The 26315-nt window shown below is 52.4% G+C and overlaps 2 protein-coding genes across 10 annotated transcripts in view; one reads left to right on the plus strand and one right to left on the minus strand.

Moving 5' to 3' along the window:
- On the minus strand, positions 1–8999 carry DKKL1 (dickkopf like acrosomal protein 1). 2 transcript variants are annotated; one of them, XM_010351054.3, is made up of 5 exons: positions 8752–8999; positions 5948–6120; positions 4721–4867; positions 4485–4577; positions 1–385 (listed from the first exon to the last, which is right to left on the minus strand). In XM_010351054.3, exons 1-5 carry the CDS (start codon positions 8780–8782, stop codon positions 74–76), a joined length of 756 nt encoding a protein of 251 aa, XP_010349356.1. In that variant the 5' UTR covers positions 8783–8999; the 3' UTR covers positions 1–73. The 2 variants fall into 2 exon arrangements, with proteins under 2 accessions (XP_010349356.1, XP_010349357.1); XM_010351055.3 differs by lacking the exon at positions 8752–8999 and adding an exon at positions 6719–6874.
- The window catches only part of TEAD2 (TEA domain transcription factor 2), a 22374-nt gene continuing 4281 nt past the window's right edge, over positions 8223–26315 (plus strand). For 2 of the 8 annotated variants that reach the window (XM_010351062.2, XM_010351057.2), the window contains exons 1-10: positions 8223–8281; positions 10422–10659; positions 11044–11108; positions 13001–13063; positions 14793–14804; positions 15330–15446; positions 15543–15601; positions 19513–19577; positions 21974–22116; positions 23470–23643. In XM_010351062.2, coding sequence (XP_010349364.1) covers positions 10428–10659; positions 11044–11108; positions 13001–13063; positions 14793–14804; positions 15330–15446; positions 15543–15601; positions 19513–19577; positions 21974–22116; positions 23470–23643 — 930 coding nt within the window. In that variant the 5' untranslated portion in view covers positions 8223–8281; positions 10422–10427. Of the gene's footprint in view, positions 8322–10421; positions 10660–11043; positions 11109–13000; positions 13064–14792; positions 14805–15329; positions 15447–15542; positions 15602–19512; positions 19578–21973; positions 22117–23469; positions 23644–26315 lie in introns of all 8 variants that reach the window. The other 6 variants (XM_010351059.2, XM_003940349.4, XM_010351058.3 and 3 more) reach the window with 6 other exon arrangements.

A 26315-nucleotide genomic window follows, 5' to 3' on the forward strand; every position in this document is an offset into this window, starting at 1 on the left:
TTAGACGTAAGAACTTTTATTTCCATATGGTGCTTGGGGTGAGGTCTGATGAGGGCTACAGGGAGGTGCTCCCCTACAGCTGTCGGTAGGGCCTAAAGATGTACAGTAAGTGGGTCTTTCGGGGGAACAGCTTGGAGTGGGAGAAGCCCTGGGTCCCCTCTTTTAAGACGTCCTCACGGGTCCCCTCACGGAGTCCATCGCGGATGGCCTGCAGGCGGTGTCGCTTCTCGCTGAGCCAGTGGTCACCCTCCGGGACATCCTGGTGGGACCGCCGCTGTGGCAGCTTCATGATCCAGAAGGTCACCCGGGGATGGAGTTCTGTGTGGAAGCTGTTCATGGCCTTCCGGATGGGCGCCAGGGCCTCCTTCTCCTCCATCCTGGGTACCTGAGGAGGAAGAACGAGGAGACCCTTTCATACTCCAAACAGCACCCCAGGATGGCCAGTCCCCACTGACCCATTCAGCCCACTTTGCAGATGACAGGGTGCTTTTCGGTTTCAAAAGCCCTGTTTGAGGTTTACAAAGCACTTGGGTTTACACTTAAGGATTAAAAATACTCTGAGGTTTATAGAATGCTTTGGGATGGAAATTCATTTGGGGGCTTTCAGAAGGGAGGTAATAGAGCACTTCAGGGATGATAATGCCTGTTGGGATTACAGAGCACTTTAAGGTTAAATCCTCTGTGAGGTTTAGAGGGTAGCAGTTTAAAATGTACAAAGCACTTTGGGACTAAAAGCTCTTGGGTTTACTGAAGACTCAGGACCACAAATGCAATGTGTGATCCTTCATTGATCCTGGATCAAAAGCTTTCAAGGACAGCTTTGAGTCAAGGGAGGAAGTTTAATACAGAGTTTGATACAGAGTGTCTGCTTGGTCCTTGCAGTTCAAAGGGTGGGCTGCTGTTGTGACGTATACAAATTAATGTGTCCCACCCCACCCAGACCTGCTGAATCAGAGTCTGCCTTTTAGTATGATGAGGTCTGAGAAGCCCTGTAGAAGACTGTTATCGGTTAAATTGTTTCCTTCTGACCAGGCTCGGTGGCTTACCCCTGTAATCCCAGCACTTTGGGAGACTAGGGTGGGCAGATCACAAGGTCAGGAGTTTGAGACCATCCTGGCCAACATGACAAAATCCCATCTCTACTAAAAATACAAAAAATAGCCAGGCATGATGGCACATGCCTGTAATACTAGCTACTTGGGAGGCTGAGGTGGGAGAATCGCTTGAAACCGGAGGCAGAGGCTGCAGTGAGCTGAGATCATGCCACTGCCCTCCAACCTAGGTGACAGAGCGATACCAAGTCAAAAAACAAAAAACAAAAAACAAAAACATTGTTTCCTCCCCAAATTAGTATTTTGAAATCTTAACCTCTAAGACCTCAGAATGTGGCCTTATTTGGAACTAGGGTCATTGCAGATAGTAAGTGAAGATGAGGTCATTAGATTTGGCCCTAATCCAACATAACTGGTGTTATTGATTTATTTTTTTTTTTTTGAGATGGGGTCTGGCTCTGTCGCCAAGGCTGGAGTGCAGTGGCACGACCTCGGTTTGCTGCAGCCTCTGCCTCCCGGGTTCAGACAATTCTCCTACCACAGCCTCCAGAGTAGCTGGGATTACAGGGGCACACCACCATGCCAGCTACTTTTTCCATTTTTAGTAGAGATGGGGTTTCACCACATTGGCCAGACTGGTCTTAAGCTCCTAACCTCAGGTGATCTGCCCACCCCAGCCTTCCAAAGTGCTGGGATTACAGGTGTGAGCCATCGCACCCAGCCTTTGACTAGTGTTCTTATGCAAAGGGAAAATTCGGACACAAATGCACATGGAAGTACAGCAGATGGAGACAAAGGCAGAGATCAGGATGATGCTTTCATAACCAAAGAACACCACAGGTGGCCAGCAAAGCACCAGATTGTCTCTCACAGCCTCAGAAGGAACCACCCCTGCTGACACCTTGAACTTCCATGTTCAGCTTCCAGAATTGTGAGACCATCAATTTTTGTTTGAGCCACCCAGTTTGTGGTACTTTGTTTTTTTTTTTTTTTTTTTTAAAGATGGGGTTTCACCATGATGGCCAGCCTGGTCTTGAACTCCTGACCTCAGGTGATCCACCCACCTCGGCCTCCCAAAGTGTTAGGATTACAGGCGTGAGCCACTGCGCCCGGCTTTGTGGTACTTTATTATGGCAGCCCTAGTGAAGTAATACTGTACTAACAGCTAGATAGGCCAGGTGCGGTGGCTCATGCCTGTCATCCCAGCACTTTGGGAGGCTGAGGCAGTGGATCATTTGAGGTCAGGAGTTCGAGACCAGCCTGGCCAACATGGTGAAACCCTGACTCTACTAAAAATACAAAAATTAGCTGGGTTTGGTGGTGTGTGCCTGTAGTCCCAGGTATTTGGAGGCAGAGGCCAGAGAATCTTTTGAATTTGGGAGGAGGAGGTTGCAGTGAGCTGAGATCACACCACTGCACTCCAGTCTGGGTGACAGAGTGAGACTTGCCTTCAAAAAACAAAAAAACCCCAAACAGTTTGATAGCCACATTTTATTGGGTGTGAAATGGTACTGTAGGCCAGGTGCAGTGGTTTATGCCTATAATCCCAGCACTTTGGGAGGCTGAGATGGGTGGATCATCTGAGGTCAGGAGCTCAAGACCAGCCTGGCCAACATGGTGAAACCCTGTCTCTACTAAAAATACAAAAATTAGCTGGGTGCAGTGGTATGCACCTTTAATCCCAGCTACTCCGGAGGCTGAGGTGGGAGAATTGCTTGAATCTGGGAGGCGGAGGTTGCAGTAAACTGAGATTAGGGCACTGCACTCCAGCCTGCATGAGACTTGGTTTCAAAAAAAAAAAAAAAAGAGAAAATTAAATGGTACTATGGTCTTGTGGGAAAATATATTAGTCTCTGGACAGTCTGCTGAAGTATTTATGGGTGAAGTGTCATGATGTCAGCCATTTACTGTCATATGGTTCAGAAATAAAAAAATAAAAACAGATAAAATGTGAACAAGCCTCAGTCTAGGCCGGGGTTCTCAATTGAAGTTTGGAGAGATTTTTGGGTGTTACAACCAGTGAACCAGTGTGAGTGAGGAGTGAGGAGGCTACCTCTCTCTCTCTTTTTTTTTTTTTTTGAGACAGTGTCTCGTACGTTGCCTGGACTGGAGTGTAATGGCACGATCTCGGCTCACTGCAACCTCTGCCTCCCAGGTTCAAGCAATTCTCCTGCCTCAGCCTCCCCAGTAGCTGGGATTACAGGCATGCGCCACCATGCCCGGCTAATATTTTTGTATTTTTAGTAGAGACAGGTTTCACTATGTTGCCCAGGCTGGTCTCAAACTCCTGACCTCATGATCCGCCTGCTTCAGCCTCCCAAAGTGCTGGGATTACAGGCGTGAGCCATTGCGCCTGGCAGGAGGCTGCTTCTGTCTCGTGGGTAAAGCCCAGGGATGTTACCAAATATCCTACAGTGCACAGGGCAGCTCCACAACAGATTCTCCAACCTCATGTGCCAATTATGCCAACCTCGAGAAATATTGGTTTATGGAAAAGAGACTATAGGTATATTTATTGTATTATTTAAAAAAAAACTTTTCTTGCCTGTAATCCCAGCACTTTGGGAGGCTGAGGCGGGTGGATCGCAAGGTCAGGAGATCGAGACCATCCTGGTCAATATGGTGAAACCCGGTTTCTACCAAAAATACAAAAATTAGCCGGGCATGGTGGTAGGTGCCTGTAGTTCCAGCTACTCAGGAGGCTAAGGCAGAATTGCTTGAACCTGGAAGGTGGAGATTGCGGTGAGCAAAGATGGTGCCACTACACTCCAGCCTGGGCAACACAGTGAGGCTCAAAAAAAAAATTAATAATAATAAAAAGAACATGTTTTACTTGGTATATCCTCAAAACAAAACAAAAACAAAAACAAAACACATTTTCTGTAGGTTTGAAATTTTTTTTGAGACAGAGTATCTCTCTCTATTGCCCAGGCTAGAGTGCAGTGGACATGATCTGGGCCCACTGTAGCCTCAACCACCTTGGCTCAAGCAATCCTCCCACCTCAGCCTTCTGAGTAGCTGGAACCACAGCATGTGCCACCACACCTGACTACTTTTTTGATATATATTTTTTTCAAGACGGAGTCTCACTCTGTCCCCAAGGCTAGAGTGCAGTGGGGCGATCTTGGCTCACCACAACCACCTCCTGGGTTGAAGCAGTTTTCCTGCCTCAGCCTCCCGAGTAGCTGGAACTACAGGTGCTCGCCACCACACGTGGCCAATCGTTTTGTATTTTTAGTAGAAACAGGGTTTCACCATGCTGGGCAGGCTGGTCTCAAACTCCTGACCTCATGATCCACCCACCTTGGCCTCCCAAAGTGCTGGGATTACAGGTGTGAGCCACCATGCCTGGCTGCGACTCTGCTTTAAAAAAGAAAAGAAAAAAAGAAAATGTTGAGGCCTGGACACTCTGAGGGCGGGGCATGTCCTAACCTTCCAGTCACCCTTGAGGCTCCCCTCTGCCGGCTGGATGGATGCCACCACCTTCTCAGAGATCAGCACCTCTCCTGTCTTGTTGTCTGTCACCTGTGAGGACCAGATGAGAGAGTGAGAGCAAACCTGCTTTCCTCCTCTGCCCTGCTTCCCTCCCAACTGATAGTGCAGCACAAGGGATGGAGGGATGGAAGGATCCCAAGGGAACTCCAGGAAGGGCCTCCCTGCGCAGGCACCTTGTCGATCTGGAGGTGGCTGGAGATGGTGTTGTTTCCCAGCTGGTGCTCCTGGTTCTCCTCTTGGTGGTAGTTCTTAGGGAAGCCCCAGAAGTCCATGGGGGCAGAGAAGAAGCTGTCCATACTCCGAAGCAGGTCATCCTGTGGCTGGAGGAGGGACTGGTGAGCTGCTGGACCTCACATCTCCCCAGTACAGCCCTTTCTAGGATGTCCCCCAGGCCTTGCCCCTTGTCCCTCCTATCCCTTTTACTTTCTGCATTCCGACACTAAGGGCCTAACCTCTGGCCTCCATCCCCCATGTATTCTGTCTCTATTCTCAATCCCTTTGCCTTACTATCCCTGCCCCTTTTCTGTCCCCAACCCCCTCTCCTCCTGTCTCTTTCCCCAGTCTCTCTTTTTTTTTTTTTTTGAGACAAAGTCTTACTCTGTCACCCAGGCTGGAGTGCAGTGGTATGATCTCGGCTTACTGCAACCTCTGCTTCCCGGGTTTAAGCGATTCTCCTGCCTTTGCCTACCAAGCAGCTGGGATTACAGGTGCACACCACTGCACTCAGCTAATTTTTTAAATTCTTATTTTTTTTTTTAGAGATGGGGTTTTATCATGTTGGCCAGGCTGGTCTTGAACTCCTGATCTTGTGATCTGCCCACCTCAGCCTCCCAAAGTGCTGGGATTACAGGCGTGAGCCACCGTACCTGGCCATTCCCCAGTCTCTTGTCTCTTTCCCATCTCCCTCTCTCCTTGCCTGTTACCTTCTCTCTCTTATTTATGCATGTATATATTTATTTATTTAGGGACAAGGTCTCCTTGGTCTGTCACCCAGACTGGAGTGCAGTGGCCTAATCATGGCTCACTGTAGTCTCGACCTCCTGGGCTCAAACGACACTTCCACCTCAGCCTCCCAAGTAGCTGTGGTTACAGGCGCATGCTACTATGTGTGACTATTTTTTTTTTTTTGTACAGGTGAGGGTCTCACTATGTTGCCCAGGCTGGTCTCCAACTACTGGGCTCAAGTGATCCTCCTGCCTTGGCCTCCTCAAGTGCTGTGATTACAAAAATTTGCCACCGTACTCGGCCCCTTCCCTCTTGCCATCCCTTGGTCTACCTGTTGCCCTGTCTCTCTGTCCCATTGACTCTTGTCCTGTCTGTCCCCCTGAACCATCTCTTAGTCTGTGTGCCTGAACCTCTTCTTAGTACTCCTTCTCCCCCGCCCTACCGCCATTGCTTACTTTCAGGAAAAGTCGGATAAAACCTTGGAGCAGGCTTTGGAGGCCTGAAAGACCAAAGGAGCTGTCTTGGGCATCAGCATCGTGGATAGGTGCTGCAGTGGAGGGGGTCACCAGGGTAGAGAGGAGCAGCAGCAGGACCAGTGGGTGCCGCATTGCAGGGGGAGGTGGGGAGGCTGTGGCAAGGGTCCAGGTCAGAGCCCCACCTCCTCACGGTTCCCACCACCCCCACAGTGACCATGGCCCCACCCAAGACGCCCCTCTCCAGCTCCTTGCCCAAGCTGCCTCCCCAGTCCAGGCAGCTCCCACCCACACTGCACTTATTTCCCTCACTGCTCCTTTCTTCTACTCCCACACCCTCCACCCTGCCAGGCCCCCTATTCTCCTAGGTCCGGTTCTTCTGGGTTCTTTTTTATTTTTTTATTTTTTAAGATCCAGACTCTGCCGCCCAGGCTGGAGTACAGTGGCACAATCACGACTCACTGCAGCCTCGACCTCCCTGGGTTCAGGTGATTCTCCCACCTCAGCCCCCCGAAGTAGCTGGGACCACAGGCTTGCACCATCATGTCTGGGTAATTTTTGTATTTTTTGTAAAGACGGGGTTTCAACACATTGCCTAGGCTGGTCTCGAACTCCTGATTTTAGGCGATCTGCCCACCTGGGCCTCCCAGAGTGCTGGGATTACAGGCGTAATCCCAGCTACAGCGCTCTGGCAGATCCAATGGTCTGTTGCCTCACTTTTGCCCACATTCACGACCAGATCTCAATCCTCACCTTCTACCACTCCCCGCCCCTTCTTCTGGGTTCCGCCTTTGCGCTAGACCACAGCCCGTTCACTGGACTCCCAGACTCCGGCCGCCCACGGACTGTTAAAGCCAAACAGTTCTGGTCTCGAGCCCAGGTCTGGTCTCGAGCGTTGGTTGCGCTCTATAAGCCCTAGCCACGCCCCTATTGTTTGACCACGCCTCAACCTTGCTGGTCTCACCCTGGAGCCTCGGCCTCATCACGACCTCGCCCTTGGTAACAGGGCCACGCCCCATTCTTCGTTCACCACACCCCTTAAGCCAGAGCAGCGAGTTCAGTCCCTGGCAACGCCCACACAATGAGACCACGCCCCTGTCGGTTGACCTGAGCCCTGGGAGCCCAGTCCTGTCTGCGATTTCTGATTGCGGCCCTCTTCTCGGAGTCCCGCCCAATCGCAGATGGCCACGCCCCTTGGCTTAACGCCACGCCCCTGCACGTGGGCCACGCCCCTGCTCTCCAGATCTTTCCCTTAAGCACCCGGAGTTCCAGTCCTAGGCTCCTGCTGGAGACGCCGGAATCCGAGAAGCCCTTTTATTTATTTATTTATTTATTATTTTTTTAAAGGCTCTATATGCTCTGACGAGCAGCCCTTTTAGTTCTCACTATAATTTTGTATCTGTCTCGGGAGCCTATTCTCCGTGTCCCTTCTGGTAGTCCCGTTCCGGTTCCAATAAAAAGTCCCGTTCTCTCCGGAAACCCTAAATCCAGTCGTCTATTTCATCTTCCAGGGAACCCGAAATCCGAGTTCCCTTTTCCCTGAGGACTGCAGGTCCGGACCCTAGCCCCCTCTAGTCCCATAATTTTGAATACCCAGCCCTTTACCCGTAAGGGTCCGGGCCCTAAGCCGTCTTCCCTCAAGGCATCAGGGCTCTCTTCCCGGTTCTGGGACAGCCTCCAGCCACCTCTAGTCCACTAACGCCTGTGGATGAGGAATCTGCACCTACGTAGGCCTCCAATAAACTCCCGTTGGTTTTGTCCACGACTCTTAACTATGTTGAGATTACACTGTGTTGTCATAGGAAACCCATTCCGAGACCCCCCCCCCAAAAAAAAGGGCTGAACAGTAAAGATTCATTATATTCGTATCACTTCCACACCCCCCAATACACAAACACTAGAGGGTAGCCGGAATTCCAGAAACCCCAACCCCGTCCCTTCTCAGACTCAGGAGTCCGTATCTCCAGCCCCATACTCCCCCAGACCCAGGAGTCCCAGCCCCTAGCCTCTCCTCCCTCAGACCAGGGGTTCCTGGCTCCCATCAGCCTCTTCTCTCCGACCTGGAATCCGAAGCCCCAACCCCGCTCCTTTCCCAAGCATCCAAATCCTGAATTCCTACCAGCCCCAAGACAGACTTCTCTCTCCCAAAGCAAAAATCCTCCCCCAAACTGTCACCGTCGGATACCCCTTCCCGCTGTCCGCCGCCCGGGCCCGCCCCCCCTCCGGTCCCTCCCACTTTTCCCAAACAAAGCTCCCGGCAACTTTCTCCCTCACAGCGCCCCGCCCGCCCGCGGCTCCCCAGCCCCTGGCCGGGAGGTAGGAAGGCGCCGGCGGGAGTCGGGGATCCTGCTTTGGGGTGTGTGAGTTGGGGGTGGGGAGTGGCTGGTTAGGAGGTGAGCCGTGCGTTTGCGGGACCCTCTACGAACGGCTTGCAGCCCTCTTTTTGCCCGGGGTCCCGAGTTTGCGCCCCAGACCGAGCCTTAGTGAGGATTGGGAACTCTGGTCGGAGTTAGGGTGCTTGCGGCTGGATCTGAGTTTGGGCGTGCGCACAGGAGCGGGTGTGGGCCGAGGGCGCTGGCGGGGTGCGGGGCGTGCGAGTGTCTGCGCGGTGTCACTTTGGAGTGAGAAGGACCCAGTGTGTAATCCTGGGGGCATCTGGTCCTTCTTACGGAGAAGGGAGGGCCTCTGGGGTGGCGGAGGGGAGGTGACGGGGCTTTTTGGATCTTAAGTCTTGCCTCTTTGGAGGTTTAGGGTCTGGGGCGGGAAATTAGGGGGACCTTTCTTACCCGGCTCCACCGTCCCTTTGTCTGGCCACATGGGGGAGGGCTGGGCTGGGATTTTGGCCTACGGAGGTCCTGAACGCCGCAGCGTCAGTGGGCTTGGCCTGGGGTCTTTGTCTGCTAGGGTCCGCGAGAGGAGAGGAATGGGGGCCTGGACTCTGGGGTCCTGGGAAAGCTGTGGAGGACATGGAGCCTCCGGGGAGGCAGGATCTGACTGTATTGGAAAAAGTTTTCCCTGTTCCCGGCCTCCGGAAAGTCGCTGGGAACTTGGGTTGTATCTGAGCCCACGGCGCACGGGGGAGGGGAGGAGAGGGGCGGGGCCCGGGGCCGGAGGGGAGTCGCCCTGGCCGGCCGGCCCCTCCCCTGATGGGGGTTGTGGGAAGCTGGGGGAGGGGACGCCTGGGCCCTTTGTTCTGGCTCTCCTGATGGCAGGGCGCCCCTGTCCCTCAGTCTGTGGTTCTGTGGGTCTCTCCTGGTCTCGGCCTCAGCTGCTGCCCTGAGTCTCTGTCCCTGCCCTCTCTAGGTCTCCGTCCCTCTCTCTGGGTCTCTTGTCGCCCTCTCTCTGGATCTCTTTCTCTTTCTCTCTCTGGGTCTCTGTCCCCCACTTCTCCCCTTCTCCCCCCACCATCTCCTCTCTGGGTCTCTGTCCCCTTCTCTCTGGGTCTCTGTCCCCCTCTCTGGGTCTCTCTCTCCCCCACTCTGGTCTCTGTCCCCCTCTCTCTCTGGGTCTCTGTCCCCTTTTCTCTCTGGGTCTCTGTACACCTCTCTCTCTGGGTCTCTGCCCCCCTCTCTCTGGGTCTCTGTCCGCCTCTCTCTGGGTCCCTGTTCCCCTCTCTCTGGGTCTCCCTCTCCCTCTGGGTCTCTGTCCCCCTCTCTCTGGGTCTCTGTCCCCCTCTCTCTGGGTCTCCCTCTCCCTCTGGGTCTCTGTCCCCCTCTCTCTGGGTTTCTGTCCCCCTCTCTCTGGGTCTCCCTCTGGGTCTCTGTCCCCCTCTCTCTGGGTCTGTCCCCCCCTTTCTCTAGGCCTCCTTTCAACCTTACTTGGCCCCTCTTCTTGCAGCTGCTGCTCACATCCTTGCACCTGTTCTCAGGGTGGGACTGGGAAAGTTTCACCACACCCTCCTTCCCTGCCACTAGCTCTTGCCTCCTGTCTTTTTTAAAACCGTAATTCATACCCTAACCTTTAGCCCTCATGGCCCTTGGCATTCCTCTGGGGTAATCACTCTAGTGTAATCAACGTGGTTGACTTCATCACAATTGAAGTTCCTCTGCAAACTCAGAAAACACTCCCATTCTCGGCTTTCCTAGAAATCCAGCTCCTTCTCCCTCAGATTCAGGTGTCCAGGCCCCCAGCCCCTCCTCCCTCAGACCCAGGAGTCCAGGCCCCAGCCCCTCCTCCCTCAGACCCAGGGGTCCAAGTCCCCAGCCCCTCCTCCCTCAGACCCAGGAGTCCAGGCCCCCAGCCCCTCCTCCCTCAGACCCAGGAGTCCAGGCCCCCAGCCCCTCCTCCCTCAGACCCAGGAGTCCAGGCCCCCAGTCCCTCCTCCCTCAGACCCAGGAGTCCTGACCCCCAGCTCCCTCCTCCTGCAGACCCAGCGGTCTAGAGGCCCAGCCCTCTCAGCTTCAAGTCCCTGGAGGGTGGTGTTTGGGGGAAGCTTGCTGAGTTCTGTGTTCTCTAGGCCCAGATGGGGGAACCCCGGGCTGGGGCCCCCCTGGATGATGGCAGCGGCTGGACGGGCAGTGAGGAAGGCAGTGAGGAGGGTACCGGCGGCAGTGAGGGGGCCGGGGGTGATGGGGGCCCGGATGCAGAGGGGGTGTGGAGTCCAGACATTGAGCAGAGCTTCCAGGAAGCCCTGGCCATCTACCCACCCTGCGGCCGCCGGAAAATTATTTTGTCCGATGAAGGCAAGATGTATGGTGAGTCTGCTCCTGTCTTTTGCCTCGCCCCCCACCCCCCATGAATAATGACAGTAACCAGTGCTTATGGAGCTTTAACAGCTGCTCATGGGAACATTTATTACAGCCTCACAATGACTCTGAAGTAGGAGCTAGCATCACCATTGCACAGATGAGGAAACTGAGGCGCAGATAGGTTAAGTGATTTGCTTATGGTCACACAGAGCTAGTGCGTAATGGAGCTGGGATTTGAACCCAAGCATTACAGTTTCCATGTAGCTGAGGGGACCCACAGCCAGTTACTGTAGACCTTTGGGGACCCTTGCTACTCTCTTCTTCTCTGGTGTCCTTGCTGTGGGGAAGTTCTGCTGAAGGTCTAACTCTTTTCCTTCTTTGAATCCTCAGGTCGGAATGAACTGATTGCCCGCTACATCAAGCTGAGAACGGGGAAGACCCGAACTCGAAAACAGGTCTCAGAACTGACTTGTGGGCTTCTGTCTCCGATGGGCCGGTTTTAGGGTCATCCTCCCATGGGCAGGTTCAGGTTCAAGGAAGAAACTGGTTCCTGGCCTGGCACGGTGGCTCACGCCTGTAATCCCAGCACTTTGCTAGGCTGAGGTGGGCGGATCACCTGAGGTCAGGAGTTCAAGACCAGCCTGGCCAACATAGTGAAACCCCATCTCTACTAAAAATACAAAAGTTAGCCAGGTGTAATGGCAGGGACCTGTAATCCCAGCTACTCAGGAGGCTGAGGCAGGAGAATCGCTTGAACCTGGGAGGCAGAGGTGGCAGCGAGCCGAGATCATATCATTGCACTGCAGGGTGACGGACAAAAGTGAGACTGAGTCTTTAAAAAAAAGTGGGGGGGGCTGGGCGCAGTTGCTCACACCTATAATCCCAGCACTTTTGGAGGCCGAAGTGGGCGGATCGCCTGAGGTGGGGAGTTTGAGAACTGCCTGACCAACATGGAGAAACCCTTTCTTTACTAAAAATATAAAATTAGCCGGGGTGGCACATACCTGTAATCCCAGCTACTCGGAAGGCTGAGGCAGGAGAATTGCTTGAACCCGGGAGGCGGAGGTTGCCGTGAGCCAGATAGCGCCACTGCACTCCAGCCTGGGCGACAGGAGCAAAAACTCTGTCGAAAAAGAAAAGAAAAGAAAAGAAAAGAAGCTAGTTCCTGTGCTTTCATCTGTCTTCTCGGTGTGTGCATTAGTCCATTAGTGTTGCTATGAAGAATTACCCGAGGCTGGGTTATTTATATATTTGTTTATTTATTTTTTGAAATGGAGTCTAGCTCTGTCACCTAGGCTAGAGTGCAGTGGAGTGATCTTGGCTCACTGCAACCTCTACCTCCCGCGTTCAAGCAATTCTGTCTTAGCCTCCTGAGTAGCAGGGATTACAGGCATGCACCACTATGCCTAGCTAATTTTGTATTTTTAATAGAGACGGACTTTCTCCATGTTTGTCTCAGGCCGATAAACTCCCAACCTCAGTGATCCACCTGCCTCGGCCTCCCAAAGTGCTGGGATTACAGGCACGAGCCACTGTGCCCGGCCTAACCAACCAGATATTGAGTGAACTGAGAGAGAAGTCACTCATCATCAAGGAGATGGTGCTAAGCCATTCATGAGGGGTTTGCCTCCATGATCCGATCCCACCAGGCCTTACCTCCAGCATTGGAGATCGCATTTCAGCATGAGATTTGGAGAGGACAAACGTCTGAACTGTATCAGCACATCTGTTAGCGTGCTCTCACTGTGCCTATTTGGGGACTGATCGTTCTTCTAGCAGTTGTGTTAGAGCCAGAGGAGCCACAGAGAGCATGGTGGAGGGGAAGGAAGCCTGGGTGGGATGGGCCCGGGGAGGATCCGTGGTGTTCGTCAGCTCCTTTATGGCCATCTGTATTCGCATGCTCCCGAGTTGGTGCTCATCTTCAGTGTGGTTTTTTTTGGTCTGAGACAAAATCTCGCTCTTGTCGCCCAGGCTAGAGTGCCATGGTGGGATCTCGACTCACTGCAACCCCTGCCCCCGGGTTCAAGCAATTCTCCTGCCTCAGCCTCCCGAGTAGCTGGGATCACAGGCATGCGCCACCAGCACGCCTGGCTAATTTTTGTATTTTTAGTAGAGATGGGGTTTCACCATGTTGGCCAGGCTGGTCTCGAACTCCTGACCTTGTGATCCACCCACCTCAGCCTCCCAAAATGCTGGGTTACAGGCCACTACATCTGGCCTTGTCTTCAGTGTGTTTGTCACCTTTCGTATTGCAGCAGCTCCGTGAGGCCCCTGCGGGGAGAGAAGGGGGAGTGAGCACAGGGCAGGAGCCCGCGGCCTGAATCTGCTTCTCTGTTGATCCTTCCAGGTTTCTAGTCACATCCAAGTTTTGGCCCGAAGGAAATCGAGGGAAATACAGTCCAAGTTGAAGGTAGGGACCAACGGAGACATCCTGAGAGGGGGACAGAGACTTGTCGGGAGGACTGAGACCCACAGAGAGAGGGACAGAGACCTAGAGACAGAGGGGGACAGAGACCCAGAGACAGAGGGGGACAGAGACCCAGCGAGAGACAGACAGAGACCCAGAGAAAGGGACAGAGACCGAGAGAGAGGGGGACAGAGGCCCAGAGAGAGAGGGACAGAGACCCAGAGACGGGGACAGAGACCCAGAGAGAGACAGAAAGAGACCCAGAGAGAGAGGGGGACAGAGACCCAGAGAGAGAGGGACAGAGACCCAGAGAGAGAGGGGGACAGAGACCCAGAGAGAGAGGGACAGAGACCCAGAGAGAGAGGGGGACAGAGACCCAGAGACAGGGGGACAGAGACCCAGAGAGAGAGGGACAGAGACCCAGAGAGAGAGGGGGACAGAGATCTAGAGAGAGGGGGACAGAGACCTCAGGTGAGGGACCTCTGGACGGGGCAGGGTGTGTAGACATCTTGGGTGGGGAGTCAGTGGCCACAAAGGGAGCTAGATAGGGATGGTGATGTAGTCGCTGAGACCCTGGGCAGGGAGCAGTGGCATGAGCCTTCAGTCCTCTCCCTTGGCTACTGTTCCCGTCCCTTCCCTTCCCTCAGCTCCTGTCCCTCCTTTCTCTTTTCCTCTCGGTCTCCTTCTTCCCCGTCTCATGCTGTGAAGGCCTCTTTGTCTCCCCTGGTTTCTTTCCCTGTTTCCTGGGCTTCGTGTGGCCTGCCTCTTTCCATGACCACAAATCTTCATTTCCTGGTGGAGATTGCCTGTCCGTTTTCTTTTCCTCGTCCTTGGGATTTCCTGGCTCCTCCTGGCCTGAGGCCCTCATTTTCGTTCCCTTCTGGGTGTGCAGGGTTTTTCTGTCTCTTTCTGGACTTGGGGACAGTCATTTTCTGGTGTGTGTGTGTGTGTGTGTGTGTGTGTGTGTGTTTGTGTTTTGAGATGGAGTCTCCTTCTGTTGCCAGGCTGGAGTGCAGTGGCGCAGTCTCGGCTCACTGCAACCTCTGCCACCTGGGTTCAAGTGATGCTCCTGCCGCAGCCTCCCGAGTAGCAGGGATTACAGGCGCACTCCACCGCATCCAGCTAATTTTTTGTATTTTTAATAGAGATGGCATTTCACCACGTTGGCCAGGATGGTCTGTATCTCTTGACCTCGTGATCTGCCTGCGTTGGCCTCCCAGAGTGTTGGGATTACAGGCGTGAGCCACCACGCCCAGCCAGCTTCCTGTTATTGAGTGTGTGTGTGTGTGTGTGTTTGTGTGGTGTGTGGGTGTGGGTGTATGTTTTAAATATCCAGAAGCTTTCCCTTTCTCTCTAGATCTGAAACCCTTTCTTTCCGTTCTGTTCTCAACCTTCTCTGTTACCTATCAGTTCTGTCTGGGTTAGGAAACATTCACCTCGTCTTCCCACTGGCTCTGAAATTCTCATTTCCTGTCGCCGGGACATCTGGGAACCTTCTGGCTTTCCTTGTTCTGGAAACCCTCATCGCTGTCTTTCTGGGCAGGGAGCCTCTTTTCCCCTCCAGGGCTGGCCACCTCCACTTCCTGTTCCGCATCCATGCCCTGGCATTGCTCAGCTCAGGGTGGCGGGGCTGTGCGGGCGGGTAGGGCAGGGAGGTAGGGGAGTCCGGGCCACACTTCCTAAGTCATGTTTTCTTTCCTCCTTTGGCACCCTCCCCCACCCCCACGGGCAGGCACTGAATGTGGTAAGTCCCCCTGCCCATCCTACCATCCACGTTCACTCCAGACTAGTACCCCGTCCTGAGGAGGGGCAGGGGGCTGTGGTGAGAGGCTCAACCCTCCCCCAACCCTTTCCCTTTTTTTGGAGACAGGGTCTGGCTCTGTCGCCCAAGCTGGAATGCAGAGGCATGATCTCCAGTCACGGCAACCTCTGCCTCCTGGGTTCCAGCGATTCTCGTGCCTCAGCCTCCCTAGTAGCGGGGATTATGGGCGTGCACCATCACACCTGGCTAATTTTTGTATTTTTAGTAGAGATGGGGTTTCACCATGTCGGCCAGACTGATCTTGAACTCCTGACCTCAAGTGATCTGCCCACCTCAGCCTCCCAAAGTGCTGGGATTACAGGCGTGAGCCCCCATGCCTGGGCACCAACCCTTTGCCTTGACTCCCACCCTCTGCACCTCCCACTCTCACCCCACCCCAGCATCGTCCCCCTCTTGCCATAGTGACTGGCATGCCCCACTCACGGGAAATTCCACCTCTTCCTCCAGGACCAGGTTTCCAAGGACAAGGCTTTCCAGACAATGGCGACCATGTCCTCTGCCCAGCTCATCTCTGCACCTTCCCTGCAGGCCAAACTGGGTCCCACCGGGCCTCAGGTGGTCCAGGTTGGGGACTGTGGGACTTGGGGGCAAAGGGGGGTGGATGGGGCTGCAGCTGTCCACAGGGGACTGACTAACCATTTTTCTTTGTGTCCTCTCCAGGCCTCTGAGCTTTTCCAGTTTTGGTCTGGGGGCTCTGGGCCCCCCTGGAATGTTCCAGAGTGAGTACCATGTGTCCTGGTTCTGCACCTGCTCCCCACCCTCACAGCCTGACAGACACCACTCTCACTCCACCTTCTAGCTCCCATCTCCCCGCTTTTATTTATTTATTGAGATGCAGTCTTGCTCTGTTGCCCAGGCTGGGGGGCAGTGGCACCATCTCAGCTCACTGCAACTTCACCTCCTGGGTTCAAGTGATTCTCCTGTCTCAGCCTCCCAAGTAGCTGGAATTACAGGTGCCCACCGCCATGCCCAACTAATTTTTGTATTTTCAGTAGAGATGGGGTTTTGCCATGTTGGCCAGGCTGGTCTCGAACTCCTGGTCTCCGTTGATTCGCTTACTTTGGCCTCCCAAATGCTGGGATTACAGGCGTGAGCCACTGCGCCTGGCCCATCTCCCTTTTGAACACAGAGTGTGGAGCCAGGTTACTGGATTTGAATCCTAGCTCCGCGCTTTCTTGGTTATAGGCTTTTGGGTAGGTGAATTCAATGCTCAAAGCCTCAATTTCCTCATCTCTAAAATGGGAATAATAATAGTAGCTCCCTATAACTCGATCAAGACAGTTGAAGGTGAGCAAAAAAAAGATAATAATAATAATAATAGTAATAGTAGTAGTAGCAGCTCCACCACTGTGTTGGTGTTGGAATAAAAGAGGGTTTTGTTTTGTTTCGTTTTTTTGAATAAAGACAGGGTTTCACCGTGTTGGCCAGGTTGGTCTTGAACTCCTGACCTCAGGTGATCTGCCCACCTGTTTTTTGTTTTTTTTTTTTGAGATGGAGCCTCAACTCTGTCACCTAGACTGGGGTACGGTGGCGTGATCTCGGCTCACTGCAATCTCCACCTCCTGGGTTCAAGCAATTCTCCTGCCTCAGCCTCCTGAGTAGCTGGGACTACAGGCGCCTGCCACTATACCTAGCTAATTTTTTGTTTTTTTAGTAGAGGTGGGGTTTCACCATCTTGGCCAGGCTGCCTTGAACTCCTGACCTTGTGATTCACCTGCCTTGGCCTCCCAAAGTGTTAGGATTACAGGCATGAGCCACCGCACCCAGCCTCCATTAGGTGGTCCTTGGACCTGAGGATAGAACAGAGGTTATAATCTTCTCTTAGATTCAGAAGGAAGAAAACGGGTCCATAGGTAAGTGGGAGTGTCCTTTTCAGTTCTGAGAGAGCCTTGAGGTGACAGGATGTGCTTCTAGCCTGCAAAGATAGAAATGGGCCCCAGAAGATCATGGGAAGTCCTTTTTTTTTTTCTTCTTTCTTTTTTTTTTTTAAAAAAAAGGATCTTGCGCTATTGCCTAGGCTAGAGTGCAGTGGCATGATCATGGCTCACTGCAGCGTCAGCCTCCTGGGCTCAAGCAATCCTCCTGCCTCAGTATCCTGAGTAGCTGAGACTACAGGCATGTGCCACCATGCCTGGCTAATTTTTTGATTTTTTTTTTTTTATTGCATTTTAGGTTTTGGGGTACTTGTGAAGAACATGCAAGACTGTTGCATAGGTACACACATGGCAGTGTGATTTGCTGCTTTCCTCCCCTTCACCTATATCTGGCATTTCTCCCCATGCTGTCTCTCCCCTAATTTTTTGATTTTTTTGTGTAGAGATGGAGTCTTGCTATGTTGACCAGGCTGGTCTCAAACTCCTGGGCTCAAGTGATTCCCCTGCCTTGACCTCCAAAAGTGCTGGCATTTCAGGCATGAGCCACCATGCCGGGCTGGGGTGTATTTTTCAGCCCAGAGAGGAGTTGATGGATCCAGGCTATGCATTGGTTGGGTAGTGTGGCTGCCAGACGGTGAGACAGGAGTGTTGACAGTATTGCCAGAGTGCCAGAGGAAGAGTGCAGTGAGGGCCAGGCATGGTGGCTCATGCCTGTAATCCCAGCACTTTGGGAGGCTGAGGTGGGGGCAAAACGTGGTTAGGAGATCAAGACCATCCTAGCCATCATGGTGAAACCTGGTCTCTACTAAAAACACACACAAAAAATTTAGCCAGGCATGGGGCATGCGCCTGTAGTCCCAGCTATTCAGGAAGCTGAGACAGGAGAATCACTTGAACCCAGGAGGTGGAGGTTGCAGTGAGCCGAGACCTCGACACTGTACTCCAGCCCGGGCGATAGAGCGAGACTCCGTCTCAAAAACAAAAGAAAGAGTGCAGTGACAGGCTGTGGGATCCAGACTGGGAGAGAAGGAAGGTCACTGGGGAGCTGCTGCTGAATGCGGACATGGGAAGCATCAGATCAAGTCCCTTGGGGGTGAGGGTTTGCAGGGGAGGGTGCTGAGCTGGAAGGTTCGGGGTTGGGCAGGCACTGCCCTGAGCCTCGGGTTTCCGCTTTGATGGAGCTGTTAGTCAAATGGGGTAAATGAGTGTTAATCAAATCATCACCTGCATAAACAAAACTGAAGAGTGTGTGAGGTGCTGTGAAGAACCACAGTGGGTTCTGGGGTGGAGGAGAAAGTTCTAGGGGTGTCTCTGAGAAGGTAACATTGAAGTCTGGGTAGGACTTAGCCAGGTGAAGAGTGGGAGTGGGAGTCTGGGTGCAGTGGCTCAGGCCTATGATCCCGGTAGTTTGGGAGGTCGAGGTGGATGGATCACCTGAGGTCAGGAGTTTGAGACCAGCCTGGCTAACATGGTGAAACCCCATCACTAGTGTGAAACTTCTGTCTCAAAGGAAAAAAAAGAATGGGAGTGGGAATATATTAGGCAGAGAGAATGGCATGTGACAAGGTCCTGAGATAGGAGATCTTGCTGGGTTCCAAGAAGCTAGAGGAGGCCAGGCCAGTATTTGCTGAGTGCCTGCTAAGGGCCTGATTCTGTGCTTGGTTTGGGGGTCACAGCAGTGAGTAAGACAGGTGGAATCCCTGCCTTCATGGAGCTTCATATGTTTGGGGCCGGGATGAGACAGACAATAAACATAGAAACGAAGAATTAATAAGAAAAGGAGGCCGCGTGTGGTGGCTCTCACACCTGTAATCCTAGCACTGGTTTCTTTTTTTCTCTTCTCTTTTTTTTTTTTTTTTTTTGAGATGGAGTTTCGCTCTTGCTACCCAGGCTGGAGTGGAGTGCAATGGTGCAATCTCGGCTCACCGCAACCTCTGCCTCCTGGGTTCAGGCAATTCTCCTGCCTCAGCCTCCTGAGCAGCTGGGATTACAGGCACTCACCACCGTGCCCAGCTAATTTTTTGTATTTTTAGTAGAGACGGGGTTTCACGATGTTGACCAGGATGGTCTTGATCTCTTGACCTCGTGATCCACCTGCCTCGGCCTCCCAAAGTGCTGGGATTATAGGCGTGAGCCACCACGCCCGGCTTAAGATGGAGTCTTGCTCTGTCGCCCAGGGGTGTAATGGCATGATCTCGGCTCACTGCACCCTCTGCCTCCCAGGTTCTAGCAAATCTGCCTCAGCCCCCTGTCACTGGGATTACAGGTGCCTGCCACCATACCCAGCTAATTTTTGTATTTTTAGAAGAGATGGGGTTTCGGCATGTTGGCCAGGCTGGTCTCGAACTCCTGACCTCAAGTGATCCACCCACCTCGGCCTCCCAAAGTGCTGGGATTACAGGTCTGAGCCACCACACCCAGCTGGTTTCTCTTTCCGACATTTTGTAAGAGATACCAAAATGTCATCATCAAGAGCCTGAGATACCGGCTGAGACTGACCTGGGTTCAAGTCCCTGCTCTGCTGCATCTCAGCTGTGTGACTTTGGGCAGGTCACTTGACCCTCTATACCTCAGTTTCCTCATTTGTACAATGAGAAGAGCAGTAATTCTACCTACCTTGTGGGCTGTGAGGCTTCAGTGAGATTGTGCACAAAATGTATTAGCACAGGGTCTGGATGGTGGCCTCTCAGTATACATTTGCTGGTGACATTAGCATCTTTCTACCTGGCTAACCCCTGGCTTCCTTTCTCCCTCAGTGTGAAGCCATTCTCACAGACACCGTTCTCCTTGTCACTGACTCCCCCATCTACTGACCTCCCAGGTGAGATCTTTCGGTCCACCCTCCCTTGTCTTCCCTCTCTCTCTTCGACCCCTACTGCCTTTCCTTCAACCGTCCATCAACTGGGGATACATTCTTTTTTTTGGAGACGGAGTCTTGCTCTTTTGCCAGGCTGGAGTACAGTGGTGCGATCTCAGCTCGCTGCGACCTCTACCACCTGGGTTCAAGCGATTCTCCTGCCTCAGCCTCCCCAGTAGCTGGGACTGCAGGTGCGCGTGACCATGCCCAGCTCATTTTTGTGATTTTATAGAGATGGGATTTTACCATGTTGGTCAGGATGGTCTCCATCTCTTGACCTTGTGATCTGCACGCCGTGGCCTCCCAAAGACTGGGTGATTTACAGGTATGAGCCACCGTACCTGGCCAATTGGGGTATACATTCTTACTGAAGCCCAGCTTTGAGGCAGGGTGTGTGTGTTGTGGGCAGGGGAGCAGGGTGGTGCTGGAGAGCTGAGTGGTGGAATGTGTGATGGTTAAGAGCGTGATCTTTGTAGCCATGCACACTGGGTTTGTGTTCTGCCACTTGCTAGCTTATGAGACATTGGGGAGGTGTGTTAGTCAAGATGCTTTCACCCGCAAGTGATAGAAATCCAAATCAAGCCAGGTGAAGTAACATTTCAGAAAAGAAGAGGCCCAGTGTCGGGGCTCATGCCTGTAATCCTAGCACTGTGGGAGGCCAAGTTGGGTGGATCACCTGAGGTCAGGAGTTCAAGACCATCCTGGCCAACATGGTGAAACCCCGCCTCTACTGAAAATACAAAGATTAGCCAGGTGTGGTGGCATGCGCCTCAGGAGGCTTCTCAGGAGGCTGAGGCAGGAGAATTGCTTGAACTTGGAAGGCAGAAGTTGCAGTGAGCTGAGATTGCGCCATTGCACTCCAGCCTGGGTGACGGAGTGAGATTCCTTCTCCAAAAAAGAAAAAAAAAAAAAGAAAGAAAAATTTATTGATTTATTGGTTCCAGTAACTGATAATTCAGAATTGTGGCTTCAGGCATAGCTGGATCCAGCGGCTCAAGTGATAGCATCAGGAATTACTTTGATCTGCTTTCCACTGTGGTGGCCTCATTTCCAGGCAGACTCAGCTACTTGACAGCAAAGATGGCTTCTGGAAGTCCATGCTGACATGGCTGTGAGAACTCAGATCAGTGAAAGAAGGAGTCTCTAGTTCCCTTAGTTTCCATAGATTTATCAATTAAGAATACTTTTGGCTGCAAGTAACAGAAGACCCAAACTGACAATGCCTTACATAGTAAAAGCATTCATGTCATGAGTCCACACAATAAAAAGTCTGGAGGTGGGCTGTTCCCGTGTGGGCTTAGCAATATCAGGACTGGCATCTCTGCAGTTCCCCTGATGTCTGTCTGATTGTCCCAAGATGGCTGTTGCAACTTCAGGCACTGTATCTGTGTTGGTCCATTAGCATTGCTATAAAGGAATGCCTGAGACTGGGTGACTTATACGGAAAAGAGGTTTTTTTTTTGGTTCACAGTTCTGCAGGCTGTACAGAAAGCATGTTGCCAGCCTCTGCTTCTGGTAAGGGCCTCAGGAAGCTTAGGATCATGGTGGAAGGGGAAGGAGAGCCACCACGTCACATGGCGAGAGGGAGCAAGACAGTGAAGCCAGGCTCCTTTAAACAACCAGCTCACATCAACTCGAAGAGTGAGAACTCACTCATTACTATTTAGGGAGGGTACCAAGACATTCATGAGGGATCCGCCCCCATGACCCATACGCTTCCCATCAGGCCCCATCTCCCACCTTGGGGATCGCATTTCTTTCTTTCTTTCTTTCTTTTTTGAGTTGCAGCCTTGCTCTGTCCCCCAGGTTGGAGTGCAGTGGCATGATTTTGGCTCACTGCATCCTCCACCTCCCAGGTTCAAGCAATTCTCCTGCCTCAGCCTCCCAAGTAGCTGGGATGACAGGCACCTGCCCGGCTAATTTTTTGTATTTTTAGTGGAGACAGGGTTTCACCTTGTTAGCCAGGATGATCCACCTGCCTTAAGCTTCCCAAAGTTCTGGGATTACAGGCATGAGCCACAGCCAGGGATCCCAATTCAACATGAGATTTGGAGGGGACAAATATCCAAACCATGTCAGCGTCCCAAGCAGGACTTGGCCAGGGCCAAAAGCTTTCTCCTCCCAAAGTTCTGTCTTTTTCATTCAGGAAGAAACTCCTTCCCAGAAGCCCCCCAGCAGATTTTCCCTAACGTCTCATTGGCTAGGACTGTGTCACATGGCCACCTCTAACTGCAAGGGAGGCTGGGAAAGTGAGTATTTAGCTTTTTCAGCTTCTAAGTGGAGGCAGGCAAGAGACAACAGTACCTGATAGATTCAATAAATGTCAGCAATTTGTATTGTTCTTTCTTCTCTCTCTCTAGGGTACGAGCCCCCCCAAGCCCTCTCACCCCTGCCTCCACCTGCCCCATCGCCCCCAGCCTGGCAGGCTCGGGCCCTGGGCACTGCCCGGTTGCAGCTGGTAGAGTTCTCAGCCTTTGTGGAACCGCCGGATGCAGTTGATTCTGTGAGTGAAATTTAGGTATAGTCAATGAGGGATTTTGGAATATAGAGGATGACAGGGAGGGAAGGTATAAAGTCACCGTTCTCAAACTTTAGCATGTATCAGAATCATCTGGAGGGCTTCTTAAAACAGAGATTGCCGGGCCCCATCCCCAGAATTTCTGATTTGCTAGATGTGATGTGGGGCTCGAGAATTTGTGTTTCTAATAAGCTACCAGGTGAGTTGTGGCAGCTGGTCCGGGGACCGTACTTTGAGAACTAGTAGCATAAAGAACTGTTAGGTCATGGGGTGACAAGTTGGGAAGGTCAGAAAAACTCCTCAGGACATAATTTATTCATTCATCAAACATGTTTGAGTTTCTACTGTTCGTTAGGTTTTGTGATGTATCCTAGTAACTTGGAAAAGGTGTTATTTCTGTGCTTGAGCTTCTCCTGGGCTAGGATGGAGTGGGCTGTTAGGAGAAACAGCTCCTAACTCTTAGGGACTGAACGCCAGATAAGTTTCTTGTAACATTTCAATGTAAGTTCAGCAGGAGCCTGGTGATCAAGTGATTTGGGGATATAGGCTCCTTCCATTTTGTAGTTCTGCCGTTTTCTAAGTCTTCAGAATGTGCTGATGGAGCCTCTGCATCTGCGCAGCAGATGGAGGAAGGGAGAGAGTTAAGATTATGCAGGAGGTTTTAGGAGTCTGGCTTGGATGTGTCAACTGTCAGACCTGGTCACATCCCATTGACCAGAACTTAGTCATGTGGTCACAGCTAACTGCAAAGCAGCCTGGGAAATGTAGTTTCTCACTGTGTCAAGGACCCAGGATTTGTGAACACATAGCAGTCTCTGCCACACCATATAAACATCGGTCAAAACATTAATCATAAGACCTCTGTGGATTCCCATTCATTCACACTCATCCATCCACTGAACATTTATGAGCACTTGTTCTATATAAAACCAGGCCTAGGGAGTGTGAGCTTTGTCCTGAGGGTGCTGGGGGGTTATGAGAGGGCTATGACCAGGGGAGGGCCAGGGTCAGCTCTGGAACCATGTGAGGGATGAACTGGGGAGGCCAGGTTGGAGGCTGGGGTGAGGGTGGGAGGCCTGAGCTGAGGCTGAGGCAGTGAGGATGGAGTTGAGGGGGTGCGGCAGGGAGCTGGGGACTATGGGACTGCCGGGGCTGCAGGGGACTGTGAGTGCAGGAGCAGGAGTGGGGACAGTGGATGGAGGTCTGGCCTAGCGCTGGGTGGACAGTGTGGAACAGTGGAGAGCTGTGGGGGTGGTGACGGCATGAGGTAGGCTCAGGCAGCATGGGCTGGAGGTCCAGCCCACCTCCAGCTTCTCACCCACGGCCAACCCTCCTCAGTACCAGAGGCACCTGTTCGTGCACATCAGCCAGCACTGCCCCAGCCCCGGAGCGCCGCCGCTCGAGAGCGTGGACGTCCGGCAGATCTATGACAAATTCCCCGAGAAAAAGGGTGGCCTCCGGGAGCTGTATGATCGTGGGCCCCCCCATGCATTCTTCCTGGTCAAGTTCTGGGTAAGTTTTCACCCGAAGTGCTCACAAATCCTGTGGTGTCCCAGCAGAGGCCTCTGGCCCTAAGACAGACAGTAGTGGGCCCTAAGACAGACAGTCGCGAGCCCTACCAGGTCAGTCTGGGATGTACCGGTCAGTCCTCCTGGCTTGGAGTGTCAGCCCGCTTTGCCACAAGGAACACCGAGGAGGGTGGCCCCCAGGGTGGGTTGGAGGTGCTGGGGCCTCCCTGGATCCCACTAGACATTGCCACATGTAACTGATATGCTTAGTTACCTGGCTGTGTAACTCATATGGTCCTGGGCATTGGTTTGCCTCATTTCAGGCTTCTCTGTGCCCCATCTGACTGCACGAAGCCTTGCTGCTAAGAAACATTTCCCTCGCCTTAGCCAGTGGACTTGTGGAGGCTCTGGTCTATAAAGAGGGGACTGATGCTTTGCGTCAGTTCCACCAGACCTTGTTGCTAGAGAATGGCTTTGAGAAGTGATTGAAGGAGCCACGGAGTGGCTTTTTCAATTCCCGTATTTATTTATTTATTCATTCATTTATTTGTGAGACAGAGTCTTACTGTCACCCAGACTGGAGTGCAGTGGGTGGATCTCGTCTCACTGCAACCTCTGCTTCCCAGGTTCAAGTGATTCTCCTGCCTCAGCCTCCTGAGTAGCTGGGACTACAGGAGCCTGCCACCACATCTGGTTAATTTTTGTATATTTAGTAGAGACAGGATTTTACCATGTTGGCCAGGCTGGTCTCAAACTCCTGGCCTTAAATGATCCTCCCCCCTTGGCCTCCCAAAGTGCTGGGATTACAGGCATGAGCCACCATGCCCGGCCAAGTCCTTTATTTATGTAGCAATCATTTATAAAGCACTTTTTTTTTTTTTTTTTTTTTTAAAGACAGCGTTTCACTATGTTGGTCAGGCTGGTCTTGAACTCCCAACCTCAGGTGATCCACCCGCCTTGGCCTCCAAAATGCATGGATTACAGGCGTGAGCCACCATGCCCGGCCTAAGCACTTTCTATATACAGGCCTGATGTCAGGTGCTATTTATATAATTGTGACTAAGAGGGCCCATCTTGGGTGTTTCTTAGGTCTACATGGTTTAGTGTCCACTATGAGAACTGACACTGCAGGGCTCAACCAATGTGTTTAATTTAATTTAATTAATTAAATTTTTTGAGATGGAGTTGCGTTCTTGTGGCCGAGGCTGGAGTGCAATGGTGCGATGGCGGCTCACTTCAACCTCAGCCTCCTGGGTTCAAGTGATTCTCCTGCCTCAGCTTCCCAAGTAGTTGGGATTACAGGCATCTGCCTCCATGCCCAGCTAATTTTTAAATTTTTAGTAGAGAAGGGGTTTCACCATGTTGGCCAGGCTGGTCTCAAACCCCTGACCTCAAGTGATCTGCCCACCTTGGCCTCCCAATGTGCCAGGATTACAGGTGTGAGTCACTGTTCCCAGGCTAATTTTTGTATTTTTAGTAGAGATGGGGTTTTACCACGTTGGCCAAGCTGGTCTCGAACTCCTGACCTCAAGTGATCCATCCATCTTGGCCTCCCAAAGTGCTAGGCTTCCAGGTGTGAGCCACAGCACCTGGCCTGGGCTCAATAAATGTTGCCTGGGTGTTGAGGGTGCTAGCTCTCATAGTAACAAGCGTGGTAGAGAGATGTAGTCTCTGAGAAGAAAGGCTGGCTAGATGCAGTGGTTCACTCCTAACTTCCCAGCACTCTGGGAGGCTAAGGTGAGAGGCTAGTTTGAGACCAGCCTGGGCAACACAATGAGACCTCAACTCTACAAAAAAATGAAAAAATTAGCTGCGCATGGCGGTGCACACTTGTGGTCCCAGCTTCCCCAGAGGCTGAGGTGGGAGGATCACTTAAGCCTGGGAGGTGGAGGGTGCTGTGAGCCAAGATTGTGCCACTGCCCTCTAGCCTGGGTGACAGAATGAGACTCTGTCTCAAAAAAAGAAAGAAAGCTTGCTGAGGGGCTGAACTGCTCTTGCTGAGAATGTCACTGTCACGGTTCCCAAGCTTTCCTCCGTGTGATGTGGCGGCCTGAGACTGCTCTAGGGAAATGCAGCTGAGGGCTTAGGCATTGTTGGAGCTGAAGACAGGCCTCATCAGGTCCCAGGTCTGGACAGCCACCCCCTTAGGAAGCCCAGCTGCTGAAGGGGTTCAGAAGAGCAGCTGGTAAGGCCTTTGGTTTTGCCATAGTGAGGGATGGAGTTGGGCCCCTGAGAAGACTGACCTGGTGAAGTGTTAGCAACTAAAGTTAGGAAGAGTGGCCAGGCGCAGTGGCTCACGTCTGTAATCCCAGCACTTTGGGAAGCCGAGGCTGGTGGATCACAAGGTCAGGCGTTTGAGACCAGCCTGGCCAACATGGTGAAACCCTGTCTCTACTAAAAATACAAAAAATTAGCCAGGCGTGGTGGTTCGCACCAGTAATCCCAGCTACTTGAGAGGCTGAGGCAGGAGAATCGCTTGAACCCAGGAAGCAGAGGTTGCAGTGAGTAGAGATCGTGCCATTGCACTCCAGCCTGGGTGACAGAGCAAGACCCCATCTCAAAAAAAAAAAAAAAGTTAGGAAGAGGCATGCCTCTCAAAGAGGTGACTCAGAACAAAGATGTGATGAGGTCTTAGGCTTCCTTAGGCCCCACTTGGCCTAGTGACACTTGGCCAGC

The sequence above is a fragment of the Saimiri boliviensis genome, chromosome 14 (genome assembly GCF_048565385.1).
Source record: "Saimiri boliviensis isolate mSaiBol1 chromosome 14, mSaiBol1.pri, whole genome shotgun sequence".
Taxonomy (NCBI): domain Eukaryota; kingdom Metazoa; phylum Chordata; class Mammalia; order Primates; family Cebidae; genus Saimiri; species Saimiri boliviensis.

Excerpts from the sequence above, each read along its gene's own strand:
- DKKL1 (XM_010351054.3), bottom strand. The coding sequence starts at position 8,782 with ATGTGGCCAGACAAAGGGACGGTGGAGCCGG. Across the intron at positions 4,868-5,947 it reads TTATCCGACTTTTCCTGAAA|CCACAGGATGACCTGCTTCG; the intron begins GTAAGCAATGGC and ends TCCCTCCTCCAG. Across the intron at positions 386-4,484 it reads GCCTCAAGGGTGACTGGAAG|GTACCCAGGATGGAGGAGAA; the intron begins GTTAGGACATGC and ends CTTCCTCCTCAG.